The 23,137-nt window shown below is 44.0% G+C and overlaps 1 protein-coding gene across 8 annotated transcripts in view; it reads left to right on the top strand.

The window, feature by feature from the left end:
* LOC123759757 (paired box protein Pax-5-like) overlaps positions 1-23,137 on the top strand; it is a 205,231-nt gene that overhangs the window by 121,372 nt on the left and 60,722 nt on the right. For all 8 annotated transcript variants that reach the window (XM_069317196.1, XM_069317197.1, XM_069317192.1 and 5 more), the window contains one exon: positions 18,456-18,621. In XM_069317196.1, coding sequence (XP_069173297.1) covers positions 18,456-18,621 — 166 coding nt within the window. The remainder of the gene's footprint in view (positions 1-18,455; positions 18,622-23,137) is intronic.

Consider the following 23,137-nt stretch of genomic DNA (forward strand, 5'->3'; position numbering starts at 1 on the left):
TGGCGTGTGCCAGGCCGCCTACCAGTGATGATGGCAGCCGCGGCGTGTGCCAGGCTGCCCACCAGTGGTGGTGGCAGCCGCGGCGTGTGCCTGGCTGCCCACCAGTGGTGGTGGTGGCAGCCGCGGGTGTGCCAGACGAAGGAGCGGACAGTGTTGGCGGTAGAGGCAACTGTGGCTGCCGTCGGGGGCGGGGTGGCACTAGTGAGGAGTGCCGCTGTCCCGCCCGCGCGGTGCCATATCTGGCGCTGGTTGCCATGACTACGGGATAGTGGCCGCCAAGCGACACTTGATTCCCGCCCCGGGCGGTCACGTGGGATGACGTCAGGCATCAGGAGCCAATGGTAGGCGAGGATGGGGGGGCGACGGGCGCGGGGGGCGGGTCCCCAGCACCATACTGCTCGCTGATTGGTCAGCGCCGCTCCCACCAGCCACACTCAATTATCCCAGCTGAATCGCCCAACACCGACTGGAAACCGTGATTTAGCGGGAAAGATATTCAAATAAGGAGGACACAGTTGGTCAAGCTTGACTAGTGCTAACATCGGAGGCAGTGCGGTGGTGAGGCCAGGGGCAGCGAGCGTGACGGTGAGAGTGTGGCCGCGTGTGTTACCCACAGTTACCCGCCCACCGCTCCAGTTACCCTGCTGACTTGTGCCCCAAACACCACCACCTCCGGAGTACCCTGGATATTATACCCGCCGCCGCCGCCGCCGCTCAAGTGCCGCGGGAAGTAGCGGCGCCAGTGCCCCCGTGTGTTCCAACCTCCAGTGTCACGCCGGAGTGGAGTCGCCAGGGACCCCGTACTCCCCTTCAGCGCCCCCGTCAGCGGCGCTCCTGTCCCTCGCTGGCCTGGTCGACCCCTTCGCCAAGCTGGAGCACTCGAACTTCGGGCTGTTCGGGCTGCGGCCGCCCTCGGCGGCCATGGACCTGACCACCGCCTACCGCTACAACCAAAACATGATGGAATATTACACGTGTAAGAGTGTGTAGTTTTAGTGGGTCGGAGGGCGAGGGCGGCGAGGGTTGTAAATCCACAACCACCTACAAGTGCAAGCTTATTATTAATATTATAACAACCCGCTTATCTCCTATACCTTATAAAATTTCATATAACATTTTCATGAACAAAAATAAGTTTTTAAATTTAATTGTCATTCATCTCGCTGTGATCGGGGAAGCGTTAAAATGTAATTATTTCGAGGAAAAAATATAATTATCAGAGAAAACATATGAAGGCATCCTGTTATATTATTATTGGTTAAATCTGCCAGGAAGCTGTGACACCGCGTCCAGAGTAAGACCATTGTATCTCTGATTATATATATATATATATATATATATATATATATATATATATATATATATATATATATATATATATATATATATATATATATATAAAATCCTCCCAATAAACAGACACGCGGCCGGCTTGTATGAGAAACAACTGCATATATATATATATATATATATATATATATATATATATATATATATATATATATATATATATATATATATATATATATATATATATATATATATATATATATATATATAAGCAGTTGTTTCTCATACAAGCCGGCCGCGTGTCTGTTTATTGGGAGGATTTTTCGATCGATTACAATTTTTCCGGTAAATGTGAGAGCGTGTGTGTGTATGTGTATGTGTGTGTGTGTGTGTGTGTGTGTGTACGTGTATGTGTGTGTGTGTGTGTGTGTGTGTGTGTGTGTGTGTGTGTGTGTGTGTGTGTGTGTGTGTGTGTGTGTGTGTGTGTGTGTGGTGTTCCTGCCTGCTATGTGCTGTTTGGTCGCCAGGTTGAGCGCCCTAGGGAGACCACAGCGTGCCCCTAGTGTAGCCAGGGTGAGTCGTAGGCTGGTCAGAGTGAGCCCAAGGGTTGCCAGGTGAGCTTAATGATGTGTTGTGGCGAGGCCAGTGGGGGGAAGTTTCCTCTCCACCTTTCGTATGTATAAAGCTCAATGTGCATTTGTTGATCCATGTTAGAGCCAAGTATTTTTTGACATAATTGTTCATCAAATTCATTGCCTAAACACAACAGACGAAACGTTTTTTATCATTGTTATTCAGTTAAGAAAAGGGGCATTTCTCATTTATAAATATTTACAAATTTCTTGTGATATTTTGTCGCCTACAAAGTGAGTGGAACTTTGTTAGTTATAAATCAGGAAGATAGTTTATTGATTCTAACGACCAGATGCTGGTTGATGTTTGTTGTTAAGAATCAGAGCGCGATTAATTGTTTAGTTTATGTACTCAAAATGTTCGTTTATATATTTTCCTTATGTCCGCTTCAGAAAATATGTCCTTTTTTGCTTATATTTTTCGACTGAAGATCATTGTATTATCTGTTTTTTTTAGTTTTTTTCTAAACCTTAAAGTGTGTTTGCTGCATCTTTATCACGTGATGATTAGTGTGTGTGTGTGTGTGTGTGTGTGTGTGTGTGTGTGTGTACGTACTCACCTAGTTGTACTCACCTACTTGTACTCACCTACTTGTGCTTGCGGGGGTTGAGCTTTGGTTCTTTGGTCCCGCCTCTTAACAGTCAATCTACTGATGTACAGATTCCTGAGCCTACTGAGCTCTATCATATCTACATATGAAACTCTGTAAGGAGTCAGCCTCCACCACATCACTTCCTAGTTAATTCCCCTTACTAACTACTCTGACATTGAAATAGTTCTTTCTAAGGTCTCTGTGGCTCATTTGGGTACTCAGCTTCCACCTGTGTCCCCTTGTTCGTGTATCACATGTGTTAAATAATTCATCCTTGTCATTTCCCCTGAGAATTTTGAATGTGGTGATCATGTTTCCTACCTGGAGAATGGCTTATTATTGTTCGTGAAACTCCTAAACAAAATTTTGAACTAGTGTCAATTTTTGTCTCGTTTATATATATTATTTTTGCCTGCAGGCTCGAGCTCTTGGACCCCGCCTTCTTAAGCCCGACCTATTTTCTTCTAGAATATTTACTACATATATATCTATCTAGCACACACATATACATCCCCAGAGTGCAACCCGTAGCAGGTGCCTAAATCCCCGGTAGCTATTTACTGTTAGGTGAACATGTACATCAAGTGAAAGAAAACTAAGTAAGATGTCCATAGGTATATATATGGGCCCCCCAAAAGCAGTAAGACAGCATGTCACAGCGCCCCCTCCCCCCCCTCATATGCAGACTGCAAGTCACAACAGCCTGGCTGGACATTATAGACACCTAAGCCACGCATCTAAAAATAACGGGAAGTGCCGAGATTTCGAACCATCCTGGATCACTATATCAAGTACACACAGAAATCACAATAGCGTGATGTATCAAATGAGCAAATCCACAAGGGCCGTAACGAGGATTCGAACCTGCGTCCAAGAGCATCCCAGACGCGGCTTTAATCGTAGCTCAGTCGATTAAGGCAGCGTCTGGGATGCTCTCGGACTCAGGTTCGAATCCTCGTCACGGCCCTTGTAGATTTGTTCACTATATCAAGTGTCCCGAAAGTTACTGAAACGTCGTCACTCTCTCTATTTTCAGGTGTGTGTGCTTTGGATATCTTCAGATCTGTTTGTACAATTGCATATTTTTCGTTCGTGGGTTTCCAGAGAGTTTAAGTTAAAGTATTTAACATATATATCATTTTTGCCGACACACTTTTATGTCCCTTGCAAACCGTGTCCGTGGCTGTCTGTTGCTGTGTCCGTGGCTGTGTTTGTGGCTATGTCTGTGGCTGTGTCCGTACTTGTGTTCGTGGTTGGGTCCATGGGTGTGTCCGTGGCTGTGTCCATAGGTGTGTCCGTGGGTGTGTCCGTGGCTGTGTTTGTGGCTATGTCCGTGGTTGTGTCCGTGGTTGTGTCCGTGGTTGTGACCGTGGTTGAGTCTGTGGGTGTGTCCGTGGCTGTGTCCGTGGCTGTGTCCGTGGCTGTGTTCGTGGTTGACCGTGGCTTTGTCCGTGGCCTGACTTGGGGTTCGGGCAAGCTGGTAGCTCACCCACTAATGGAAGACTAATTGTTTGTCGACACTGGGATCCTGGGTGCTTGTAAACAAGAGGTATATGTATATATATATATATATATATATATATATATATATATATATATATATATATATATATATATATATATATATATATATATATATATATATATATAATATATATATATCCCTCTGTTGTGCAAACTAGAAATCTGGTATTAACTGTCAAGCGTAAATAGGGGTGTTGAGAGTATATATATGAGAGATGGTATTTGTTCTCATTGAAAGTAACAGCTCGGGTTAATTGTTTTGAGTAAGACAAGGAGGCCGGCCCCCATACTCACCCCCGCCATCAGTCTCGCTAATTTACGAGTGGTAACTGCATGGCTGTAATAAATTTAACCCCCTTACCTCTCTTCCTCCCCCCTTTCCGTCCTCCCAACTCTTCCCCCTTCCTCCCTATTCTTCTCTACCACAAAATAATCTATATTCTACGTTGTAACAAACCCAACTCCTGTAAAAATCTGACAGTAATCGTATCTTCAGTTTTTCAAGCTTCGTTTTTTCCAGTTCGCGTGAATTAAAATTTCCCCTCACGGAAGAACTAGACGCTTACTCATGTCCTCACTAGAATCTGGTTATCCTCTTGGAGGGTCCCTAGAGGGTCTCCTGGTCCTGTGGGTCCTCCGGGTCCTCCGGGTCTTCCAGGTCCTCCCATCCCTTCCCCCCTTTCTCGACGCGGTGTGGGCTCGAGCCGGGTGGCCGTCGGTAGATGGACTAATTGGTATTAACGTTAATTGGGTCCTTCCACCGATAAAGTTGTTACCTCATTACGACATTCTTCAGTCTTGGGCTGGCTCGCGTCCTGCCCACTAACCCTCAGTGATCGTCTTGTGCGCCGGACTTCTTACACCCAGAGAAAGAGACCAACATTGAAAACTGCAACAAAACAATGGAGAATGTCCGAGAAAGTGATAAAAAACGAGCCTGAATTTACACCAGACTAAGAAAAGGTGCAGAAGCCGTCTGCTCACTATTAAAAAGCTCCCTGAAAAACTGTAAATTACATTTCAGCAACAATTCGGGACATTCCTCATTGTCCCTCACCAACTGGCTCTTCATCACAAAAGTTTTGGGTGCATTTTCCAATTTACAGAGGGACAGAGCAGGTGCTGGAGGAGTTAGTGTCTGGCTGAAGAGTGCACGCAAAGGAGCTCCACCTGGAGGACATCAAAGGCTCTCGTCACACCTCCACCATATATACGTGAAAGAAACAATGAATTTAATCTCACTTTCACTGTCAAGGATTTGACAGTTCCACTGTCAAGGATCTCACTGTTCCAGTGTCAAGGATCTCGCTGTTCTACTGGCAAGGACCTCACAGTTCTACTGGCAAGGACCTCACAGTTCTACTGGCAAGGACCTCACAGTTCTACTGGCAAGGACCTCACAGTTCTACTGGCAAGGACCTCACAGTTCTGCTGGCAAGGACCTCACAGTTCTACTGGCAAGGACCTCACAGTTCTACTGGCAAGGACCTCACAGTTCTACTGGCAAGGACCTCACAGTTCTGCTGGCAAGGACCTCACAGTTCTACTGGCAAGGACCTCACAGTTCTACTGGCAGGGGTCTCACAGTTCTACTGCCAAGGACCTCATAGTTCCACTGGCAAGAATCTCATTAAGCCCGCCATATTTCTAGTGATTTTAAAATGAACTTAGTCGAGTCATCCTTCTCCACCCCGTTGGTGACCATATTAGACATTGGCTTGTGATCGCAAATCCCAGGATTGTGATCGCTATGGTATGGTATGAAGTGGACTAAGCTAATCCTGGATAATTCCTCCTCGACAGACCTCCAGGATTTACCCAAAGCCGGACTTCATCGGCTGGAGCTCCCCGACTGACCATTTAATTGGGATATTATAGACTCAGCGGAGGATTAGAGGGTCGCACGGCTGTGATCCTCTCACTTATCATAAACAATTATCAGAGGACTAGTAAATCTCCTCCACCACGGGCGCCCTTCAAGACCAAGACACTCACAGTGATCACTTCCCACGATGGCGGCATGTAGGCTTTGTCAACAATTAAGAATTACAGATTTAATGAATTTAGTGAAATAAGAATGAACATATGTTTTATATATAACAAAATCATCCGTCAAAGAATCGGATATAAAGTATTATTATTCACAAGCGTCAGCTATTCGGATATTAAATATTATTCTATCGATTGTCAGTGATCGAGTTATTGGACAGGCAGGCCAAGGTCGACCTTAACTTTCCTGGCGCGAGGTCTCCGTGAAGGAGTAGCTAGGTCCCGCGAGGCGGCCAGGCACACTCCGCCCTTCTCCATGGAGCTGATGATGCCTGTCTACCTTACCAACTACCAGTACCTGTGGGGCCTCCAGGCTCGTTGGCTGAGACTGGGTAAACTGTAATGGTTATTTCATCATTTGCCTGACTCCTCTGATTTAACGTTGTGTGTGTGTGTGTGTGTGTGTGTGTGTGTGTGTGTGTGTGTGTGTGTGTGTGTGTGTGTGTGTGTGTGTGTGTGTGTGTGTGTGTGTACTCACCTAGTTGTACTCACCTAGTTGTGTTTGCGGGGGTTGAGCTCTTGCTCTTTGGTCCCGCCTCTCAACCGTCAATCAACTGCTGTACAGATTCCTGAGCCTATTGGGCTCTATCATATCTACATTTGAAACTGTGTATGGAGTCAGCCTCCACCACATCACTTCCTAATGCATTCCATTTGCCAACCACTCTGACACTAAAAAAGTTCTTTCTAATATCTCTGTGGCTCATTTGGGCACTCAGTTTCCAAGTGTGTGTGTGTGTGTGTGTGTGTGTGTGTGTGTGTGTGTGTGTGTGTGTGTGTGTGTGTGTGTGTGTGTGTGTGTGTGTGTGTGTTACACTCGTCTCTCCAGTCAGTTAAGCTGAGGCTCTGAGAGTGGTTGGTGCTTCGGTCAATACATTCTGCTGCTCGTTGTTTCATTGCGGTTTCACTCGTGTCATCCTTGTTGTAATCAACAATCTGAATTTAGGAACTTCCCTAAAAATACTATTAACCTTAGTACAATATTTCGATTCTGTTAAGAAGTTTCACTCCAAGACCATTCTCAGGTTTGATAATTATAAGATTTTGTCATCATTTTTCATTTTTTATTTTATTGTTATTTATCAATGTCGTTAGAATTTTCTTTAATTTCTTTACATATTGATTTACAAGCATTCCTGTAAATAGTTTTACCATCGGCATATATATCATGGTAAATAGATATAAAACTCTTCGTGCTTTGAGGGGCATTTCAAACGTCAAATTATTGAATGTTGATATATCTTCTTATGTTTTAAAGCTTGAAGACAAATTATATATGTTTTTAAGGAATTAAAGTCATATTGGTGATTTGGTTTACAATGATTTTTTTTCAGTCGGTTCTAAACCAGCTTGGCTTCATGGTCCTTAAAAAATTCATAAATTAGATTGTCTAGTCGAACCTATAATTTCTTCTATTGGTGCGTTCAATTATAAAGTAGCCAATTATACGATTGAGACACTTAATTGAGGCACTTAAATTTAATAATTCGGTTGTTATGAAGAGTGTGGAGGTTGCATCTTTATTCACAAACGTTCCACTTAGAGAAATATCTCAGTTGATGCTTAATTATTTATCTCGAGAAGATTCGCGTAATTTTGCTTTAAATAGTAAACAACTTGGTGAGTTATTAGAGACTGCAACATCGGATTCTATTTTTCTACTGATGACAAACTGTTTACACAAATAGACTGGTAGCAATGGGGGTCCGGGCCCATCTTATGCTATTGTGTTTTATGAAACATCGTAAATATGAAGATACATCCTTCGCCTGCAGAATTCAAGCCTTTTTCTAATCATTTGTATGTGGATGACGCCTTTCTTGTCTTTAATGATCATTCACATGTTGAGATGTTTGCTTCGTATTTGAATTCTACGTTAAAATCAAACTTGACATTTACTTACGCAATTGAGAATAGTTCTAAAATATCCTTCCTTGACTCAATAGTTACTGACATTGGAGGTCAATTTCTTACCATTAGTTTACCGTAAACTCCACGTTTACAGGTTAGAATCATCGGTACAGCTCTGAAATTTACAGTATTGTTACACAAATTTGGATTAAATTTATTGATGATTTGTTTAATTTTAGATCTCGTTTGTTATTTTATTTAGTGCTGCCAGCTAGTTTTTTTTCCATTTGTTAACTGTGCTGGTGTCTTAAACGAATACAAGTATAACACTGAATAATCAGAATTCAACACAACAGCGATAAACATCAATTGTTTCAAAATGAAGACAAGTCACAATTTCAGTCTGAAACACATGGAACTCAATATCATGAATCCAAATAGCACCAAGTGAGTCAAGATTCGGCACTGAATTCACCGTTACTTTTAAAAGTATTGTGTTATCGCGTCCACTAAGGGAAGAAAATACATCTTCCTTTGTGGCGAAGGTACTTCAAATGATCATCACCTTGACTTGAATGGCTACATTGCTCACACGAGTCGTGAATGTGTAGCAGCCTTCATTCCATATACATTTAAGCCATTTATTGGCATAAACTCATCAGATACGAATGAGCTATGATAAACACAATGTGCATGTTGGTTAGCATTGTAAATTAATGGCCACATGTTCGGTAGAATATAACCTATAAGTTGTCCTCCACAAAGGCCTATGTTAAATTATGTTAAATGTATTGTATTGAAGTGCATTGTATTGATATTGTGATGTACACACCACATAGGCTACTACCAGAGTGGTATGCTATCTATACCACTATTCTCGAGTCATAATGGAAGGTAATTCACAATTCAAAATGGGTTGCAGAGTTCATTAGTGATATAAATCCTAAATCAAAGCTTTATATATAAATGAAAGACGTGATAAAACAATTTTACCAAAGGGTCACAAAATACTATTATTTAGACGTGTCAAAGACCTGCACACGCAAGTGTAGTTAAGTATAGTTTAAACGCCAAAAATAGAAAATTAAATAAAAAATACAACACAAATATTATATTTTGGAGTTTACGAATTTTAATCAAAACTGTTAGCTGTTTATCCTTAATTCTGCTTAACGTAAGATAAATGAGGCAAATATTATTAATGAACTACATCATTAAAAATTAATAAAAGTTGAGGCTTGCAACAGCCTAAACTCAAACATCAATCACGTGTACAAACAAATATTACTATTATTACTGCATTTATGAAATAATTCAAGTAATTGAATACTGTTTCCAAGGAAAGCAAATGATAATATAGTAATTACAGTAATCAAAATATTATTCCTAATAATAATAATAATAATAATAATAATAATAATAATAATAATAATAACAATAATAAAATACTGACAACAAAATAGTCAATATTAGTTTTTCACGTCCATTTCATAAGTGTAATATTGTGTTGTACACATAATATTATCCCTATCATTGTGGTCTTTACTTGTATTTCGTACTGACGACGAAGCTTAATGTACATTAATAATTCTCATGTATGCTTGCTTACCTGAGAGCTAGTATTGTATGCTTGCGTTCCTGAGAGCTGGCATTGTATGCTTGCGTTCCTGAGAGCTGGTATTGTATGCTTGCGTTCCTGAGAGCTGGCATTATATGCTTGCGTTCCTGAGAGCTGGCATTATATGCTTGCGTTCCTGAGAGCTGGCATTGTATGCTTGCGTTCCTGAGAGCTAGTATTGTATGCTTGCGTTCCTGAGAGCTGGCATTGTATGCTTGCGTTCCTGAGAGCTGGCATTGTATGCTTGCGTTCCTGAGAGCTGGCATTGTATGCTTGCGTTCCTGAGAGCTGGCATTGTATGCTTGCGTTCCTGAGAGCTGGCATTGTATGCTTGCGTTCCTGAGGGCTGGCATTATATGCTTGCGTTCCTGTGAGCTGGCATTGTATGCTTGCGTTCCTGAGAGCTGGCATTGTATGCTTGCGTTCCTGAGAGCTGGCATTATATGCTTGCGTTCCTGAGAGCTGGCATTATATGCTTGCGTTCCTGAGAGCTGGCATTGTATGCTTGCGTTCCTGAGAGCTGGCATTGTATGCTTGCGTTCCTGAGAGCTGGCATTATATGCTTGCGTTCCTGTGAGCTGGCATTATATGCTTGCGTTCCTGAGAGCTGGCATTATATGCTTGCGTTCCTGTGAGCTGGCATTGTGTGTTTGCGTTCCTGAGAGCTCATTTGTATGCTTGCGTTCCTGAGAGCTGGCATTGTATGCTTGCGTTCCTGAGAGCTGGCATTGTATGCTTGCGTTCCTGAGAGCTGGCATTATATGCTTGCGTTCCTGAGAGCTGGCATTATATGCTTGCGTTCCTGTGAGCTGGCATTGTGTGTTTGCGTTCCTGAGAGCTCATTTGTATGCTTGCGTTCCTGAGAGCTGGCATTATATGCTTGCGTTCCTGAGAGCTGGCATTGTATGCTTGCGTTCCTGAGAGCTGGCATTATATGCTTGCGTTCCTGTGAGCTGGCATTGTATGCTTGCGTTCCTGAGAGCTCATTTGTATGCTTGCGTTCCTGAGAGCTGGCATTGTATGCTTGCGTTCCTGAGAGCTGGCATTGTATGCTTGCGTTCCTGAGAGCTCATTTGTATGCTTGAGAGTTCCCACAATGCTCAGCAGTATTGAAAAATCACATATTTGAAAGTTAGGTTAGGTTAGGGCTCGAATGTGGGCTCAAATAGAGCTTAAATTGAGTTTAGAACTCAAATATTTGTTTTGTAATATGTGAGAGCACGCATGTCCTCAGCAGCACGTGAGAGTTGACGCTCCCTACATCTCTCTACCCTCCTGGTGTGATGTGCTAAATAACAATTTAAAATTATTTATTTTGCGGTAATATAATTCCAGCTTACGTTTGTGATAACGTGCATTTCACCACACAATGCTTCCTGCTATTATTTTGTTGTGTTGAAGTTGATTTTGTTTAATATTATTCTGATATTATTTATTTTAGGGAGTTGTGAGGAGACAGCCCATCCTCCTGTTTCGGTAGTACTTATAATAACGATGAGGACCATAGTATATATAACAACGTGCAAACAAATTAAAAAGTAGAAACCTGAACTATTGCGTTGGACAAGCCGGAAAATAATTTTTTACTTGTGTTGCTTTGACAAACTAAACTAACCTAACCTTCCTTGGCCTGATACACGATATCTGAAGCCTAATATAGTACATATATGTACTATAATAGGCCTAGGAATATTTAAGTTTGTGTTTTGGCTTCATTTATTGTAAAAAAATTCCTTACTAGTCAGAATTCTACTATCTAAAAGCTAAGTCCCTACGAATTCGTGATTATTGACGACCGTCACAATTGATACTATCTAAACAGGATGATGGGATGGAGGAGATGAGGAAGGTCTGGATGAGGGCGAGGCTACGTCATGGCGCCTCGATCCATCACCCATATTCTCACACCCCTCATCGACCTCTCTGTTGACGCCCTCCGTTCCCACCCTCATCACCCACCGCCCTACTGCCCACTTTCCGTAATGTCTTCATAACCAAAAAATATATCCGTCGATGCCTTGGTCGGGCGTAATCGGGCATGAAGATATTAGTCGGGTAGTGAGTGGTCGCAGAGTAGTGTCTACGGCCGCCCGACTACACCCGACTGCCGCCACGACCTGGAGCGGCTCGTGCTGCGGGTTCTAAATACTCGCTCCGTGAATATTGAACACTTGACCTTGGAACCCTCAGAACAAGATTCAGTTCTCTGGATGTTGTTTATTGGCGGAGTGAGCACTGTTTATAATTCAGTGGCACTATTTTGTTTTCCAGTGTGTTTACATTGATTTATCTGTGCACCTGTTAGGAAATTAGACTCCAAGTTAAACAGTTAAACGCTTTTACGGGTTAGGGTCCACTGAAGTCTCACCCTCTGAGATGGTAGAGGGGAGGAAGTTGTCGCTAGCCAGGAGCATTAACTCAGGCTATGGGGCTGCCCTTTAATACACATTAAGTCATCTTTACGGATCGATCCTTACGCTGTAGGATCGAGTGGATCTTACGATTGGCTATTTTGACCTCTGTTGCTTGCTCACGTCTTTACTGCCCGATCCTACTTTATTGTCGAGACACATCATTCATATTTTATTTTTTATTTTTTTTATTTTTTTTATCGTGGCCACTGAATATTTTCGAGATCCAAGAGAGGAAAGTTAGAGGCATCTGGATGTGTGTTTACGTCGTATAGGCAATATACTACAATTAACATGCAATAAAAGAAGCGTTGTAAGAGGGATAAGTCATTTCCAGACACCGCAAATTGCTTCTCCAGTTAGCGAGTCAGTTCCCAAGCATCGATTCTCACGGCGGGTACATCATTTTCCCATTTGGTGGCCTCTCGACTCAGAGCTCCCCCATTCGCCACGGTGAGGGGGTGAGCAGTCAGCCAGGAGGGGAAGGATGTGAGGATGGAGCCATAGACGGGGAGAAAGAGAACTAATAGAAGTGTGATCTAGGTTGTAGGAGTAACAATCAATGAGCAAGAAAGATCGATATTATGTAAACAAGACTTCTCAAATACGCTGATAAGTTAAATGAAGAAAAATGATATAGAAGATATTAGGATTTAATTGTTTATTGGTCCTAAGTTGTGCTAAGTGAAGGAAAAAGCGGTAGCTTTAAGCTGGGGACTCACAATTAAGTCGTCACCGAGTTGGTGACGACTCCGAGTAAGTCGTCAAAGCCGCGACCCGCGAGTCGTCACGCCGGCGTCCCCAGACAGCGAGGAAGGGAGCCGACGGGAAGACCGTAAATGTGACAATAAAACAGGGATAACTACCGTCCCAGAAACTCCAAGTCGACCCCTGATGTATCTTTTGATGTGTCCAATTGTCCCCTCGGGATGGCCGAGGGGGGGGACAGAAGGGATAGTGACCAAAATAGCCACATATCGGACTAAATTATGTTATTCCCTCTCAAAACATGACCAATGAAGTGACGGGTAATTGGGGGTGAGTGTGTCCCCCCGCTTTTGGCTTTATGATTGGCCGAGATATTTGGTCACGTTGCGGTCACAGAGGCGTGAGTGTTTTGTGGCTGCCTCTAATGGTTGTGTCACACTCGTAAGTGCCTGACGAGACAATGTGACCAAGACCGTCAGGGGCTGTGGTAGTGGTATATAGTCAATACATTTATATAACAAATAGATGTCGGTGCCTAATAGAGATTTTGATATATAGTTGATTAACTGGCCAAACTCAGTAGTAGTCGTAGGGGAACAAAGATTTCTCCGTCAATTTCCACTGGCCTAGGTCACTTGCGGTGAGCCCTCTGGTGGTGCTGGGCTCACCACCACCAGAGTTGGGAGTCAGCACCACCACCAGAGTTGGGAGTCAGCAGCACCACCACTACTGGATGTCAAAGGCCGCACCGCAACTGGAGGTCAGAGGTCAGACCGCTACATCTTGTGGACGACCACCACGTTCGAGCGGGCACGTGCCCAGCCCTCCCTCTCCTCCTCCCCCTCTACGCTACATCAAATATTCACACGGACTCTAAACTACATTATCTAGTATTTATCAGTTAGTGTAAATTAAATGTACTATGCCAAAAGAAGTCGTGTTTTAGTCTGTTAGTTATTTTTGGGATTTACAGTCTTCAAATGAAATTGAAGAGGCGGATGGCAATTGGAGGGTTGGTCAAGACAGGAGGCCAGTTGTTGGGACAATACTGGTGGTCAGTTGACCCCCAGAGCGTCGAGTAGTGACCTCTGTGGGCGGTCTGGCAAGTAATGAAGGCTATTCACAGCTCGGGCTCCCGCCACAGGTCGCCGGGGGCTTGAAGTCCTGTCGTGGTTTCCGTGACCACAAGTTTGTTTACAACCACATGGAGCAGGTTTCATGACCGCCACTCGGCTAGGGAAATAGCTTGTAAAGTCGTAAGGGCGAGTTCACTAGGAAACAACATCTGTGTGTTGCTCTGCAGTGTACATGATGTTTTGTTGATGTTTGGGGTGCAATTAATCCATGTTATCTCCCCCGACGAGGCATATGCTGGGGTTGGCGGCCCAGCGGGACCTGACGCCCCTTTCTTATCGTCACCATCTGAAGGGCAGCACGTGCCACGGGTCTTCTCTACACCCACGCCCACTCCCACCCGTACACCCTCTCACTACCCCACGCCCTCACTACCCTACGCCCTCTAACAACCACACCAGGCAGAAGTTATCGCTACCACCACTCCTCCGACAGATGACAGCCGCTCCTGCTGTTAATCCAATCAAACAATTGATAATAATGTCCCATCGGCGGCACCCTCCAGGGGCTTATCTCTGAAACAAGAGTTGCCAAAACTGACGGTTTACTGCCCTCCCTCCCTCCCTCCCTCTCTTCCCCTCCTCTCTCTCTCTATGTCTCTCTCTCTCTCTTGCTCTCTCTCTCTCTCTTGCTCTTTCTCTCTCTCTTGCTCTTTCTCTCTCTCTTGCTCTTTCTCTCTCTCTTGCTCTCTCTCTCTCTCTTGCTCTCTCTCTCTCTTGCTCTCTCTCTCTCTTGCTCTCTCTCTCTCTCTCTCTCTCTCTCTCTCTCTCTCTCTCTCTCTCTCTCTCTCTCTCTCTCTCTCTCTCTCTCTCTCTCTCTCTCTCTCTCTCTCTCTAACACATAAGCGATTTTCTCCTTTCTTACAATTCCACCTATCACTCTTCCCTTCCTTTTCTTCTTCTTGCCTATTCTGCCATACTTTTACTTGCCCATCCTCCCCTTTCACACCCTCCTTGCTTCTGTCCCTCACTCCCTAAATCCTCCCTAATTCCTCCTTATCTCAATCCTTTCCTCTTCCCTCCTTCCCTTTCCCCTCAGCCTGCCCTTCCCCTCTCTGTCATCACCTATCATTATCTACTTGTTCCTCGCGTGTAACCTCTTACATGCCCCCAGTTGTTCTTTTATTAATATATATTAATAAAAGCAGTGTTCTCAACAGCACCTTGATAAAGGTTATAGGTTTCAACCGAAAACTTGGTTTAATAATACACATATACACATTTATTGGGTCTTTTTTCACATTCATTCTAACATTACGGTATAGTAGTAAGTTTCTCTATTATTAATAGTATTATTAGTATTAAAATAATATTATTATTATTTCAACTATAATTATCATTATGACTGTATTTACGTGTACTATTTCTTTAATGTATTTCTTTAGATTTTAGTTTTCTCCTCTTTTTTATTTTAGAATATTGCCTCTTTGTTTACATAGAGCTGTTTCATATTAACGTTGCTGCTCTTTTGAAGCATTTAGAGGCGTACTGTGGGTTGCGACACCGCTGATGGTTCAAGGCTGCGTGCACGTGCACAGCAGCATATTTTAGCCAGAGTAAATTTTAACAATAGTTTAACAAGAGAAAATTATTTCCAGAGTAAATACTAATGAGGGCAGGCATGAAGGGGTGTCAGTAGTGATGAGTCTCTGGAGCCACAACTCAGCGCCTGCTTACACACCAGTCCCTCTACCCCGGCCTGTAAACAAACGGGAGATTATCTCCCCTGATACACGAATCAACACCCACTTACGGCTTATTATCTGATCCCCCAGCCACTTATTCCGCCCCAAATCCACTTATCTGATCTAACACAAACAGATGACACTTGAGAGACCCTCTGACAGGTGCGGGAATGTATAGAACATATGTTTGGAATGGTTTATCTGCCAATCTCTTTGTAATCTTATGAGCGACATGAGTGTGTTTGCATAATTAATACCATGACAGAGTAGGGTGATGGGAGGATTGGCTGGGAACACGAGCGTGCCGTCTCCCATCACCCATGGTAATGATCAGGACTTGAGAGCAGCCCCGTGTAAACAATCCAGCTGGTAGGAGCCTACAGTTATGAGCGGAATTATTATTACAAGTGATGATCGCCGCGATATCATACCGTTATTCCCCTTTATATTGACTACCGCAATGGGCGGGGGACCCAGGCGGTGAGTCTCTCGCTGAGGGAGGACAGGAGGGGAGGGAGGGAGGGGTGGAGGGGGGAAAGAGAGGGGGACAAACCATTCAGGGTTCGAGTGAGAATGGAGATGGGGGGGGGGAGGGGGAGGGAGGAGGAGGACAAGGGCGTAGGAACCATAGGACACCTGGATTGGTCGCTGGGGTGATTGACACTATTCACGTGGCTGGCGATGCCCTGTTTTAAATGTATTTATTTCGAGTTATTGTTGCTTGTGGATACGCTTGAAAATCCTCCATTAATTTTTTCGTGAAATAACAATGTTCCAAATCACATTGCAACTTCGAACTCCTATGACATCATATGAAAAAACACGCCTTCTTTTGTAAAATATATGAGGGCGAGGCGCCTCATGCAACAATACATTATTACAGCTTCCCAGACGAGTGCATCCACTCCAGCTACTCATCTCGTATAACCACTCTCATCCCGGTTTTCCACCTCCTTATTACCACCAGTTTTCCGTACTTTCATCTGTAACGTTAGCGCCACTTTCAAATGCATTACCAAGACCACCTGGAGAAAACTCAGGGAAGCTGCAGGTAAGTGGCGCTAGGAGTGACTTCCGAGTACACTGTGTCCTCGACCCCCTCTACGGAAACATGGCTGTCAAGTGGCATATCCTTCTCGCCCCTTGAACAAGAAATAAGCCTCTGGGTCACGTCTGCATAAGGAATCATTTGGCATGTAATATACTCTCCACAAAAGCCACTAACTTTTGGATAATGATAAGGACAAAACCTGGACATTCTCTATAAAAGTCATCGCCGGGCGACTTTTCCAAGCCGCTCATGCTAGCATTCAATGTGTTGAGATTAAATGGGAAAAATAATTTCATTCTGTAATTTTCAGTTAAGCCAGATTAGTAATTTACAACACTTTCGTTACTATACACACAAAAGCAACTCAGATTATATAAAGAAGTAAGATGTAGTGCCATGGATATTACCAGGGACTTCCGCTACCAAAGTGGAAAGGCTCAGTAAATTCTGTGCTTGTATGGTTGAAGTGGGAGGGAGGGACGGAGGTGGTTGGGGCACCAAGGCCGGTCCTGGGCCCTCAATACCCACCCAACGCAGCTGCCCCTCAACACTCTCTATTCATCACACCGTTTGGAAAACTACCGCTTCATTTCATAGCGTTTCATCCGTTTATTTATATAATCGAGGTGACAATACCGTAAATAGTCGAGCGGAAAATTCGGTTGTGGTGTCGAAAGTTTGTGGAATCGTGTGACTTCGGTGAATGCTCACTTTAACGTGTATTATCCGAGACCGCCTTGTAATGCTCGTATAAATGACTGGGTACAAAACCCGATGGAGTCCGGCTGTGCCCGACAAGGACGGATTTGAGATTGATACCCTGTTTATGAGGACGGTCACTCGGGCCTATTGTGGCCTCCCTCATTATGTTTTCTGTCAGTTGGGCCGAGCCTGGCCACGTGCCGCTCTTCAGCTTCCTCTGGACAATTGTGTTTACCCCGACGGTGCTGCAAGAAGGAATTTATACATACTAGAAACCTTATGGCTACTATCTATAATTAGTACATATGATCCAATTTCTTCAGCTCTGTGCAAATATTTGTCAAAATCTAAATATATATATATATATATATATATATATATATATATATATATATATATATATATATATATATATATGTTGTTTTCTCGTAGCAGATTCAATATATGTATATAGACGATTACAGTTTCGGATCATTTTGCTGTCTCAGACCAGTGAGTCTCAGACCAGACCAGTCTCAGAACATCAATAATACTCACATTCCTTTTCTAATAAATTCTTGACTTCGGTAGAGGTCAACTCTCACGCTACATCTTTTCCCTAGGCTGTAGTATGGTATATACTGAAGTCCTTTATACTTATATGTGCCCCCTTAAGTCTCCTCTAGGCTTTTGCCTGCTGCAAATATACCGAAAAAGACCATAGACTGTCTCGGGTCTTTTTTTTCTTTTTTTTTAAGGCTGTGGCGTTTTATATACTACATGGGTCTTGATATGACCATAACCAACATCTCTAGGAGTAGACCAGATATAACCCATATGTCTTGATGTTAACCAAGACATAACCCACACGTTAACCCAGTCATAACCCACATGTTAACCCAGTCATAACTTACATGTTAACCCAGTCATAACCCACATGTTAACCCAGTCATAACCCACATGTTAACCCAGTCATAACACACATGTTAACCCAGTCCTAACCCACATGTTAACCCAGTCATAACCCACATGTTAAGCCAGTCATAACTCCCATGTTAACCCAGTCATAACTCACACGTTAACCCAGTCATAACCCACATGTTAACCCAGTCATAACTCCCATGTTAAGCCAGTCATAACTCCCATGTTAACCCAGTCATAACTCACACGTTAACTCAGTCATAACCCACAAGTTAACCCACTCGTGACCCACATGTCTGCCGTTGCAGGTCACGGCGGGGTGAACCAGCTGGGCGGCGTCTTCGTCAACGGGAGGCCGCTCCCAGACATGGTTCGTCAGAGGATAGTGGAGCTGGCCCACAACGGCGTCCGCCCCTGCGACATCTCCCGCCAACTTCGCGTCTCTCACGGCTGTGTCTCCAAGATCCTCTCCAGGTACGTGCGTACTCACGCTTCGTGTGGTCTGGTTACCAGGAAGTAGTGGTAGTTGTGGTAATGGCGGGCCACGGTGAGACGTGGTGGTTGTTGTAGTGATGGTGGTATTATGCTCTGAACTATACCCGGAATAATTCTTAAGGATTGATTTTTTTTCTTCCCTGGTTAGAGGTTATTTTGAGACGATTTCGGGGCTTAGCGTCTCGGCGGCCCGGTCCTCGACCAGGCCTCCTTATGTTGTTTTTTGTTTTGCCTCTTATTTGGTGATGGTAAGGTTTGAACCATTCTGTAAATAAATCACACTAACGTGATATAACATTAACGTGATAAATCATTAACGCGATTTTCTCAGTGATACATCATGTTAATGTGATTTCTTTGTGCAACCGTTTGTGATGTGATTGTGAGGTTAGAGGAAGGGTCGTAGGTCTGTGTGAGTGGTGTGCAAGGAATGAGGAAGATGTGTAAGAGACTCGAGGTGTGAGTGAGGAACTACAGCGATGCACATGAGAGATGAGGAACGGGTAGAAGGCCACCAACGCATGAGTGGGACCAGATTCACGAAGCAGTTACGCAAGCACTTACGAACCTGTACATCTTTTCTCAATATTTGGAAGCTTTCTTTACAATTATTAAACAGTTAATGAACTCCAAAGCACCAGGAGGCTGTTTATAACAATAATAACAGTTGATTGGGAAGTTTTCATGCATGTAAACTGTTTAATAAATGTAGTCAAAGCCATCAAAAATTGAGGAAAGATGTGCACGTTCGGAAGTACTTGCGTAGCTGCTTCGTGTATCTGGCCCCAGAACTCATCGAGTTAACGTGGAAGATGCCATACCTTCTGGAGAAACAGATTTTTCACTATTATTATTTTCTACCACAGACGTGGCCACACATTTACAATGCTAACCAGCATATATACATTTCCTTCTGTCCTCCATGGACAGGGTTAGAGATGTGTTAAACATATAGTTAAGGGCAGGTCCCCCGCCATTGGTACCCCCCGTCTTGATTCTCAACGTACATATTCTGAAGCAAAACGTCTTTGTACTATGAATGGGAACAAAACAACATTGTTCCATAGTCATTCATGTCGTCTGAGGCAGTTTATCCACGTCTCCTGAGAAAAACAACTCTACGGAGTGATTCCTCCTTTTAATATTTTTTGGTACATTCGCAAATCTGAAAACAGAATGAACAAATTCACAAGGGATGTGACGGGGATTCGAACCAACGTCTGTGAACATCCCAGACGATTTCTGTGTGTACTGAAAGCAGAATGCTCTCCGCAGCGTCCTAGAATCTCTCCGGTAACACAAAATGCAGATGTAAAACGCATCGGGGCTTGCGCTCTGCGTTCTTGCGTTCTGCGTGGATGAGGGATGACAAGTTGACGCGGGTAGGACGCCATGTTTCGCCCCTGACCGCACTTCAAGTCTCAGTTAATCCGCGCGGGAAAGTAGTGCGCCCTTTTGGTCTTCAAACATCGCACTCCATTCATATTATGACCCTTATTATTAAAGAGAATAGATTATGTTCTTCCTCGCGCTTAATCACACTCTTATATTGAGTCTTATGATCCGTTGTAATATGAGGGAAAATCGCATATACGTCCTTACGAAAGGGAAGGGAAACAGGTCGATAATTCGGTAGCGCTGGTGGGTATATGCATGAAGCTGGTCATCTATGAATATTCCGATGACTTGTGATCTTGTTTTTATATCATTTCCGGCCGGTGGTGAGGAGCTAAGAGTGATTTCAGACGGAAATAATGGTTACAGGTCCCTAGTGAGCGCATGCCATTATATATATATATATAATATTTGAACATTTTTCTACTGGCAAGAGATAAAAATTCGCATACATATATAAAAAAGTGCATTGAAAACCATATTTAAATGTATAAAACATATTGCGCATTTTCAATGAATCTTTTAAACCTTTAATTTTGAAGCTTTTGTTATCATTTTATTGGTTGCATCATTCTCACATATCAACTAATTCGCCACACTGAAAAAGTCAGCCAGTCGCCACGTAGCGCGTCCCAGACCCTCGCTCCCATATATTGCTCTAATCGAAAACACTCCATCAAAATATACTAGAACAGAATTACATTTCTCTTTTTCTCTCATATATATATATATATATATATATATATATATATATATATAAATCTTATTAAAAACAGGTTTGATTCTAAAATCAATGTGGGAAATGAGGCGATACATACCAAAACACAGCCAGGGATCCTGCAGGCCTAATGGCTTCTCTCTCTCTCTCTTTCCACATGTCCCCCTTCTCTCTTGTTATCCTACACATTCTCCTCTACCCTCTCCTCTCTTTGTCCTCCTCCCCGCTATTTCTCCGACTCTCACCATTTCTGTAAAATGGAGAGTGTCGCCCTCTTTTCTGATGCTCTGGTCCGACCCATGTACTCGCTCCATACTTCCCCGCGTGTGTCAGTGGCAGCAATATCATCCCTGCTTCTTCCTATCTTGTTCACATTGCCGGTTACAACACGTCCACTCACAGCTCGACGTTACCATACACAATGATTCTCTCTCTCCAGGAGTCTTCTCTGGCGTTACTCTCTCTCTCTCTCTCTCTCTCTCTCTCTCTCTCTCTCTCTCTCTCTCTCTCTCTCTCTCTCTCTCTCTCTCTCTCTCTCTCTCTCTCTCTCTCTCTCTCCCTATAATCATCCCACCCCTCTCCCCCTCACCAATTCCCATCACCTCCCTCGTCCCTCCCCGGCTGAGAATGGGGCAGCCAAAACACACCATAACAGCCCTAATATTCTTGGTGGGGACCGGCACACGACCTCATAATGGCACTCTAATGGAAAACACAGAAAAGAATAACCATAACAAAACTGGCCAATCGCATCCCTCCCTCCCCCCCTCCCCCCCCCCCCCCCCCCCCCCTCGGCCTGCGGTGACGCGCCTGTGTCCCTCGGGGATGGAATTGATTCTGGGTTTGAATCCTCTGACTCGGGATGGATGGATTGTTCCCATGAATGATTGGCAGCGTTGTGGGATTCTCTCTCTCTCTCTCTCTCTCTCTCTCTCTCTCTCTCTCTCTCTCTCTCTATCTCTCTCTCTCGGAGGCCTGGTCGACGACCGGGCCGCAGGGACGCTAAGCCCCGGAAAAAACTCCAAGGTTTCTCTCTCTCTCTCTCTCTCTCTGAAACCTTTCCTCCTCTTCTTTCTTATACTTTCTCTCTCTATATATAGCTTTTCCATATCCAGGATTTTTATGAGTGATAATTAACTTTTCTCGTAAAGTTCCTAAGTTGAAAATGAGAAAATCAGTGTAGGAGCTACGAGAATGATTCGAACTTGCACACTGGGTATTCCCAGGCACACGGCCTGCACCACTTGACCACTACATGCTCCAAAGCAATGGAACCTGGGATTCACCTGAATCCTCTAGGGGGGCCTCAGGCTTCCACTGAAACCAATTCAGATTTTTACGCATTGGTCCCATGCACTCTGGCTGCGGTATGGTAGTTCTACCTTCAACGCTTCTCTTCAAGAAGCAATCAGTAGGACCAGTATTTGAGTTCAGTGGAAGTCTAGGGACCCCCTAAAGGATTCATTTGAATCCTAGGTTGCATTGCCTTTAAGCATGCATGTCATGGTCTGGTGGTCTAAGGCATGTGCTTGGAAGTACCCGATTTGCAGATTTGAATCTATTTACTTCAAAGTGAACCGGAGCACCAGGTGAATGAAAATCCACCGGAAATCGAACCCGGATCCTTAAAGGACTAGGACCTACCCTGAGCGCTGTCCGCTCGCCCGCGAGGACTTCTCTAATGTATGCATGGGGTGTGGTGTGTTGGGGCGGGGGGGGGAGGGCTGATGTGTTCCCCCTCTGTGTGGCGGCTACTCCGAGGGGAGTAATACAGAGAATTAAAGTGAGCCCCGGACCGTCCCTCTGGTGAGCCTGGTCTCTTGTCTCGCTCATAGCTTAGCTGGCGTCGTGAACGGACTGGTGTTGATCCGGTTGCAAAAATAACAGGGAAAATCAGCCGTATTTGTCACCTGGGAATGCACAGAGAGGGAAGGGAAAACGAAGGCGGGAGAGAAGGGGAAATGGAAAGGAAAGGGGAGAGGAAAATGAGGAATGGGAATGAACCAATAGACGATAAAAGCCACGAAATTGTTGTCGTGCTTGTGTGATAGACAGTCATTATTTCCTGATGAGGAAAGTTTTGTTAATAAACGAATTTCGTTTACATATGATTATTTTTACTCAAATGTATTCGCTAACCTGCTTGGTGTCTGTCAGAGCGTGTTGTTGAACACACACACACACACACACACACACACACACACACACACACACACGGTGCTGGGACCAATTCTATTTCTTGTATATGTTAACGACATGTTTACAGGCGTAGAGTCCTACATGTCGATGTTTGCGGATGACGCAAAGTTGATGAGAAGAGTTGTGACAGATGAGGATTGCAGGATCCTCCAAGAGGACCTGAACAGGTTGCAGAGATGGTCA

This window comes from Procambarus clarkii, chromosome 8 (genome assembly GCF_040958095.1).
Source record: "Procambarus clarkii isolate CNS0578487 chromosome 8, FALCON_Pclarkii_2.0, whole genome shotgun sequence".
Lineage (NCBI taxonomy): Eukaryota > Metazoa > Arthropoda > Malacostraca > Decapoda > Cambaridae > Procambarus > Procambarus clarkii.